The 8,824-nt window shown below is 33.6% G+C and overlaps 1 protein-coding gene across 5 annotated transcripts; it reads left to right on the top strand.

Moving 5' to 3' along the window:
- The first annotated feature begins 1,837 nt into the window (after window positions 1–1,837).
- On the top strand, window positions 1,838–6,924 carry LOC111912357 (DEAD-box ATP-dependent RNA helicase 21). 5 transcript variants are annotated; one of them, XR_006189067.2, is made up of 4 exons: window positions 1,838–4,076; window positions 4,381–4,436; window positions 4,541–4,579; window positions 6,527–6,924. XR_006189067.2 is itself a non-coding variant. In XM_052769234.1 (2 exons), exon 1 carries the CDS (start codon window positions 1,949–1,951, stop codon window positions 4,073–4,075), a length of 2,127 nt encoding a protein of 708 aa, XP_052625194.1. In that variant the 5' UTR covers window positions 1,839–1,948; the 3' UTR covers window position 4,076; window positions 4,381–6,479. The 5 variants fall into 5 exon arrangements, 1 of the variants encoding a protein (XP_052625194.1); XR_006189066.2 differs by lacking the exon at window positions 6,527–6,924 and adding an exon at window positions 4,705–6,479; XR_006189065.2 differs by lacking the exon at window positions 6,527–6,924 and having other exon boundaries at window positions 4,541–6,479.
- The last annotated feature ends 1,900 nt before the right edge of the window (window positions 6,925–8,824 follow it).

The raw sequence follows: 8,824 nt of genomic DNA, 5'->3' as shown, positions 1-8,824 counted from the left end.
CCACCTCAACCATACCCTCTAGTACCATGGTAAATCTTCAACATATCGTCTCCAATCTTCGATCTCATCGCCTCTGTCCAAATCTGTAAACGTCGCTCTGTCTGGAAACTCGAGCCACAAGCGCCACCTCCGCCTCCGTCTCTATCGATCCTCGTATCTCTCTATCTTTCTCCATCGAACGTGAAGACTGTCACATACCAAATATTTGGCTAACTAAGGGCAGCGACTGGTTAGGATTCTCATATCCGACGAGTTGGGGTTTCAAAATAACGAGTATCAAACGAGTTAGGGTCTCTCAAATGACGATCTTTCTTCTTCTACGTCGGAAACCCTCTGTCCTTGTCATCCTTCTTCTTCGTCGAAAACCCACTGTCGCCGACGTCTGTGGTGGATCGGCAAGGGTTTCTCACTCCTTCATTTTTCTTTTCATATTATACTTTTAATTTTTTTCATCTTTTTTATTTATTTTTTATTTTTATCTAATTTGGTTTTCCAATTATTTGTTTTTTTTTTTTGTATTTTTAACTTTTTATTGACCTTTTTCAAAAAATGTAAAATGTATTAATATATTATAGTATATTATAATTTTGATAATTTATAGTTTTTGTAACAATTTTATTTTTATCCAAGTAAATATAATATTTATTATGATATTTGTAATTTCGGTCCAGTTTATTATCTTTTTGTTCTTTTTTTCTTTAGTGCTATTATATTTATGTTACGAAAAATAAAAATTAAAAAAAAATTAGCTTGTTTATTGAGAATTAGTATTTCAGTGTGTTATATAACTTGCAAATTAAATCATTTTTCTATATGTGATATCAATAGTTTAAATTAAAGATAATATTTTTCAATTTGATAATAAACTAAAAGAAAGAACAAAAAATATAGTAATAGTCGGTCTCTATAAAAAAAATTGTTATAGTAATTAAGTTGAATTTAAGTTCGTTTACTTGAATCAAAATAAATAAAAATATTAGAAAAGCCATAAATAACTAAAATAGAAAAAAAAAAAAAAAAAAAAAAAAAGGTAAAAAAAACAAATTGTTAAAAAAGAAATAAAAAATGTATATATATTTATAAAAAAAAATGAAAATAAATAAAGTTTACACAAAATGAAAAATAAAGTTAAAAAACCATGTTGTGTAATTTTTTGCAAACCCGAGGGACCAAATTTGAACGTTTTAGGACTGATTTTGCAAAAAAATTAACCAAGTTAACCATGAAACTCGTTAAGTAGGCTAAAGTGGTAATTATGCAAGAAAGTTGTGGCCATAGCAATAATAAAAAAAAATATTATGACTTTTTCCAATTAAACGTTAAAAATTTAGGCTTTATAATATTAGTCTTTCCCTTTCACTCCCCCTCTTTATCTTCATCTGGAATAGCCACTGTAGGTTAGGTTACAAGACATTTTCAGAATTCAAACTTGAGAATGAGAGATGTGGAGGCGGCGAGCTACGGTGAAGACGAAAACCGGTGGTGGTGGTGTTCATGTTTACTAGAGGGAAAAAAGATGGGGTGGGTGGTGAATGGATGATAACACGATTATTTTTTTTATTTTGTTTAATTTTAAATCAGAAATATAACAAAATAAAAAAAAATAGAAAATGAAAATAATAAGGACAAATCGATCATTTTAAAAAAATTCAAAGTACATTCGACCAAACTCTCAATAAAATGAAAAGTTTAAATCTACCTTGTTACTCAAAATACAATTTTCAACTAACTAAATTTGACTATTTATGCAATTTTGTCATTTATTTATTTTGGATATTTTTAATAGTTTTTCTTGGCCCACACGAAACCTTGTCAGCATTGACCCACACGAAACCTAACCGACTAACCGTCACGTATTAGTAGCCCAAATTCCCCCCTTCTCTACTTCCTGCCCTGCAAAGCGAAGTAATAGCTCTCGAATATAATCATTCTAAGCTTCGGTTAAACCATGAAGCGTTCTATCGGTGACATAGGTGAGAAACTGCAGGCAAAGAAACCCGTATTTCTCAGTAAATCAGAGCGAGAACAATTAGCCCTCAAGCGTCGCCAAGATGAATTTGAAGAACGGAAGCGCCAATCCGGCCAGCTTCTCCTCCAGAACAACCGTAACTCTTCCTCCTCTAAACCCCCTCCATCGTCCGACGACGCTTCCCGTAACAACCGGTTCTCTCGTGATTACGATCGTGACTGTTATCGCCGTGACAGAGATATAGATAGGGACAGGGAACGGGAGAGGGAAAGGGAACGCGATTCTGAGCGGCGGAACCGCGATAGAGAACGTGATGAAGAGAACAAGGCTAGGGAAAGAGCTTGTTTAGAGAAGCTTGCAGAGCGAGAGCGCGAGAAGGAGCTCGATGCCATCAAGGAGCAGTACTTGGGATCGAAGAAACCTAAGAAAAGGGTTATTAAACCCAGCGATAAGTTCCGTTTTTCCTTCGATTGGGAGAACACCGAGGACACTTCTCGTGATATGAACATTCTCTATCAAAACTCTCACGAGGCTCGTCTTCTGTTTGGAAGAGGTTTCCGCGCTGGCATGGATCGCAGGGAGCAGAAAAAATTAGCCGCAAAGAACGAGAAAGAGTTGAGAGACAAGATTAGGAAGAAGTGTGGGATTGAGGAAAGGCCAGAAGAGGCTGCTGCTCACAGACTCAAGGAAGAGGCTGCTGACATATACGATACATTTGACATGAGAGTGGATCGCCACTGGTCTGAGAAGAAACTAGAGGAAATGACAGAGAGAGATTGGAGGATCTTTAGGGAAGATTTCAACATATCTTACAAAGGTTCCAAAATTCCCAGGCCTATGAGGAGTTGGGTTGAAAGTAAACTGAGCACTGAGCTGTTGAAAGCTGTTGAGAGGGCTGGTTACAAGACCCCATCTCCCATTCAAATGGCTGCCATTCCTCTTGGTCTCCAGCAAAGAGATGTCATTGGGGTTGCCGAGACTGGTTCAGGTAAAACAGCTGCTTTTGTTCTTCCAATGTTGAGTTACATCACCAGACTCCCTCCTATAAGTGAAGAAAACAAGGGTGAGGGACCATACGCACTTGTCATGGCACCTACCAGAGAACTTGCACAGCAAATCGAGGATGAGACTAACAAGTTCGCCCATTATCTAGGCATCAAAGTTGTTTCCATTGTTGGTGGACGCCCAATTAAAGAACAAGCATTTGAGATTAGCCAAGGGTGTGAAGTTTTCATTGCTACACCTGGGCGACTTAAAGATTGCCTGAAGAACCAATATGCTGTTCTAAACCAGTGTAACTATATTGTTCTTGATGAGGCTGACCGAATGATCGACCTGGGTATGGAACCCGAAGTTGTAGAGGTTCTGGATGCAATGCCATCAAGCAACTTCAAACCCGAGAATGAAGATGAAGAACTTGATGAGAAAAGAATATACAGAACCACTTATATGTTCAGTGCCACCATGCCTCCAGCTGTGGAGAGACTAGCCAGGAAATACTTGAGGAACCCTGTTATGGTTACAGTTGGAACTGCAGGAAAGGCAAACGATCTCATTACACAACATGTTATGATGGTAAAGGAATCAGAGAAAATGCCTAGGCTGCAAGAATTGCTTGATGAAGTTGTGGATAAGAAAGCCATTGTGTTTGTTAACACTAAAATAACCGCTGACCATGTATCCAAGAAACTGGAAATTTCAGGTTACTGTGTGACAACGTTGCGAGGTGGCAAGTCACAAGAACAGAGGGAAACGAGTCTTGAAGGTTTTAGGACAAAAAGATTCAATGTATTAGTTGCTACAGATGTTGCAGGGCGTGGGATTGATATACCTGATGTGGCTCATGTCATAAACTATGATATGCCTGGTAAAATTGAAATGTATACACATCGTATAGGGCGTACAGGTCGTGCAGGGAAGACAGGTATAGCTACAACATTCTTGACTCTTCATGATACTGATGTGTTTTATGATTTGAAGCAGATGCTGACACAGAGCAACAGTTATGTGCCTCCTGAACTTGCTAGGCATGAGGCTTCAAAGTTCAAGCCTGGATCCATTCCTGATAAACCAACTAGATGGAACAACACTGTTTTTACTCATTGAGGTAAGTGTGATGCGCTTAAAGATTTTTTGTTACTTTAGACATTAAATTTTGGGTTTCAATGATGTTGCCTTTACACTGATTTTGAAGATGTTCAGGCTGGTATCTGTTGTTTATCATTTTGTTTATTTAATGACATGAATTTTAATAGATGTTTTATGGACTTGCTAATTGTGTTGGGTGTAGAATTTCGTTTTGCAAAGTATGTTAATATGCATGAAAGCTCCACATATTATGAAATTGCAACCTCTCTTCAATCAACATAAAAAGATATGTAGTTAAGCTTGTATCAAATCTATTTTTTTAGGATATAATGGGAAGAGCAGCAAAGACTTGAAGCTATGAAGGAGAAGAAGAATCAACGTTCTCCCTACCTACTTACCTTTCTTTCATCAAATCTTTTTATTTATGGTTTTTTTGGTATATAGTTAGAGAATCAATTTTCTAACAAATTTATTTTGGTGTAGGGTAAAGCTGGGAAGAGCATAAAGAAATGAGTTGATTGGGTAATCCCAGAACCCTTTCTCTGACTCCTTCTTTCTACTCTATCTATATAATATTAATATAAAATATGTGAGATTGAAGAAAAGTTACAAGTAACCCTTTTCTTCTCACATCCCAATCTCCCAAGGTTGTTGGTTTCTGCATCCATTGAGAACAGGGAAAATAGACCTAAAGTTAAGCCCCATTAGGCGTCATTGCAAAATTAAGAGAACTGATAGTTGACCACCCATAAAACACTTTCTTCTGATTGATTCAAGATGATAAGCATCGATTCAACCTCTTCAGCCTTCAACAAACTATCTTTCGTTGTTCTCTCCAATTGCATCAACAAAAAACAATAGCAATCAAGGAGGTTCTCACCCATCTTGACGTTGATTTTGACTTTTGAGAGATACCAATTGGTATGGATTCACTTATAGAATGAAATCAACAAAACAAGAACAGATATACAAAAGCTTCGCTATATTCAATGATCGATAGACCCTTGTTGAATCTATCAGATAACTCAAACATTCTAACACTCACACTAAAAGAAATAGTTGATAATATTAAGATAATTCCATGAAGAACAAAGTTCTATAACATATACCTTCTACTACTACATACCTAGACCGAGACAGAAGGACCCAAGGACACAACAGACAACAAAATGTTGCCCCCCACAATTCCTCTCCCACTCACAGATAACAACCTATGGATACTTAATTAAAAGGACAATTCTACCCTTATACCCTTAGGCTATAAACCAGTTAAAGTTGGGGCTTATCAATGATTCACTCAAAATACCAAGAGAACACAATAAAACCCTGATACTTTGCTAGAAATTCGAGAGTCTAGCCTCTCCCAAGGTACAATAACCAGATTTTTTTTTTTTTTGGTATTTGTATAATTTTTGCTATAATTGGGTAAATGTACAATGCTATTACAGGAGGAAATTAAACAAATATGAAGGAAGTTTGTTTATAGTCATTTACCTATATACTTAATAATGCTAGGAAACCAGATTCTCATACTTTACCAACTTTGCTGGACAATGTTACACATTCAAGACTGTGTGTTATTAAAAACAATTTGAATTAGTTTCAAAAAATTATTCCCATCTTTATTTAACTAAGAATAAAATGTTGAGTAACTTTCCATCCTTGTTTTGCACCCCTAAATGCAGGGAATTATACTTTAAAACGTCTATGTAATTATAGAACTGTAGTTTCTAAATCTTTTTATTCTAACCTTTTTACTTTGAACAATCTATCCGGTTATAGCTATGAAAAATTTGTTTTGTATTTAGATAAAAATTTCAAAGAATAATGTTATAAAGGAAGAAATTGAAGTTTGGTGCTAGAATAAACAAAGCAACAAATGCTATTGTGGGGATGTTAATATTTGCATGTATAGGCGTTTGGTCTCTTGTATGTATGATTTAATTTATCAGGAATAATACAATGCAAAGCTTTCTGATTTCGGTCTTGCTAAAGTTGAAGGCAGACAACAACTTGTATCTACTTGAGTCATGAGGACATGACATGACAGGCATTATTATGTAGGAATAAATGTGAAGCCTTACTAGAGTGCGTTTATTATGTCGATTGCTATTACTACTAGTACTAGATATTAAAAGGATTTATGAACTTTTGACCAGAAAACAAGTCATTGATTTAACATTAGGTCCTATAATAAATTGCTGGCCTTTTAAATGGTTTGTGTTGATGCATTATTTGTACCCCACAGCACCGCACTAAAAATGTTAGTCACATCATCGTCACACCACATCAACACACCAATACTTGTACTCTATGCATATTGTGTTGTATATTGAACATCATATCTATCTAATAATAATAACATTGATTACTTTTACTTCACCTAAAACACATGGTATACAACTCCAATTTTGATCAAATTAGTATACTTTTCGATGTTTTATGAATAATAATTGTAAGACTTTACAGTTAAACTCCAAAACAGGCCTTACGTGTTTCTTTAAAGATGGAAAATCAAAAATTGAAGGACGAAATCCACAACCATCGTAGCTGGAAGTTGGGTTTGTTTAAGTTTGTGCATGGGTACACTCAATGTCTAAGGGAAGAGGATTTGATTTCCTGCATCTTCCACTTTGATACTTTGATTTCAATGACTTATTTTTGAAAGAAAAGTTATTTACCGAAAGAAAACTATTAGTTGAAAGAAACTTTATTTATTGATGGGTAATTAGCCCACTATAAAAAAAAAGTATTTTGTTGAAAAAAACTATCACTTCACATCACGACAAAATGGAATTTGTTGATCTCGATGGATTGATTCCATAAATGACAACATACTTTCTTGCATTTAGCCTAACTTTTACTACTTTCCATGAGAGAATTTTCAAGGGAGATCGACTAAAAATTAATGGTTTTCAAGGGAATCAACTACACCCAACTTTACTTAACCATTTATGAATATTATGTTGTTGTTTTCTTAATGAAATAATGCAATGGTTTACATTTTTTTAATTTGCAAGAGGTTTGATAGTTGCCATTTCAAGGTGGGACTTTTCTATCATATGTAAATGAAAACTAAAGTTGGTGAGTTCGCTATAAAATGGGAAAAGAAATGAAGAAACTACACTTGCGAATCCAACATCCTTTAGTTTTAAGATAGGTCTCAATGCCTCTTTATTCAAGCTTTCAACTATAACAATCCATTTCCCTAAGAGGTTGAAGTCCTCCTCCCTCAGTGGTTCCAATTGAAAAATCCGAACCAACTCTTTAGAAAATCCTGAAAATAATCCTAGTTTTTGGGCATATAATACCGTGTCCAGAAACTTGAGGAACTACAACCGACTTTAGACATCCAATCAAGTTTCCACATCTTATGTCCCTTAAAAATCCAAGAGGTAAAAAACTTTATAAAAACGAAAATAAAAGATATGCTTGAAATTGTTTGTTAAATTAGTTTTAAGAAAAAACAAGAGTACTTACGTTGCTCTAATGGATAAATATATATAAAGCATTCAACTTCCATTTATTTATATTAATGCCTTGTTGTTTTACTTTTTTTCTCTTATTATGACATTATACTTTGAAAATTTAACCAAATCGTAGCATCCTACTTTAATTTCCTTTTTTTCATATTCTCTCATATTTTTTGTTGTCTTTGAGAAAGAAAAACCGGAAGATCGTTGTTTCGACAAAAAGAAATGATAAAAGATGTTATAATGGCATTATACTCCCATTTATTTCTATTGAAGCACTGTAATCTCATTTTTTTTATATCAAGTCATGATATTTAAAAAAAAATAACCAAATCATAGCATCATACCTTAGTTTCTTTTATTTCATGCGTTCTCATAGTCCTTTTTATAGCTTTTAAGAAAAATAATCGAATTTAAGGAAACTTTGATGTAGCAAACAATTATATGATAGACAATTATGGATTACGATAAACCCTTTAAATTAAGGGTATAACAATGTTACGAGAGGGAAAAACACTAATGCTTGAGAAAACACCATAAACAAAAGGATGCCTTATTTAAAGAAGAGAAAATATAATTTGACTAGGATATCAAAAATTACCTTCCTAAGCAAGTTATTAAGCTAATTTGAAAGATAAACCCTAAAAGGAATGAAATAAAAATGATGACTCCAAATTAAAAATTATACTCCTACTAATTAACGCGTTTATGTTGAAGGAGTGTTTGGAATTGTTTCTCGAAACGCTTTATTGATTTATTAACTTTTTAAAAAACCAATAAGTTAAAGTAAAGGAGTGTTTGAAATTGTTCTTCAAAATAATTTATTGATTTATTGGCTTTTAAAAAAAAATAATAAATCAAAAAAATATTTGGCAAACTCAAAAACATTTTTAGAATAATTTTTTTATTAGCTTTAAAAAAAGTTATAAAAAGCCATGTAAAACCTAACCATATTTAAAACCATTCTCGCTAACAATAAATAAAAAAAATTACAATTAGTTTAAATTAAATATTTTTTAACTTACTGTCTTATTAATTTTTATTGTCTTAAAAATTTATTGAATATTTTTTTAAAAAAAAATTATTTTACTATCACCATAAATCAACAAACATTTTTACACAATAGTTTTCAATGTTGAAAAAGCAATCCCAAACATCCCTAACGTTTTGTAATTATACTATATATTAAAATTGTGTGTTCTTAGCTACAGTAAATTTGTTAGGTAATTGGCAAAATTAGTCCCCTATCTATTTATGTATGTTCAAATCCATTTTTTTCTTTGCCTTGAGTCTT

Source organism: Lactuca sativa, chromosome 3, assembly GCF_002870075.4.
Source record: "Lactuca sativa cultivar Salinas chromosome 3, Lsat_Salinas_v11, whole genome shotgun sequence".
Lineage (NCBI taxonomy): Eukaryota > Viridiplantae > Streptophyta > Magnoliopsida > Asterales > Asteraceae > Lactuca > Lactuca sativa.
The sequence above is the reverse complement of the archived record's forward strand: the minus strand, read 5'-3'. Positions and strand labels throughout refer to the sequence as shown.

What these genes read in the sequence shown, in the direction of transcription:
- LOC111912357 (XM_052769234.1), top strand. Translation starts at nt 1,949, where the DNA reads ATGAAGCGTTCTATCGGTGACATAGGTGAGAAACTGCAGGCAAAGAAA.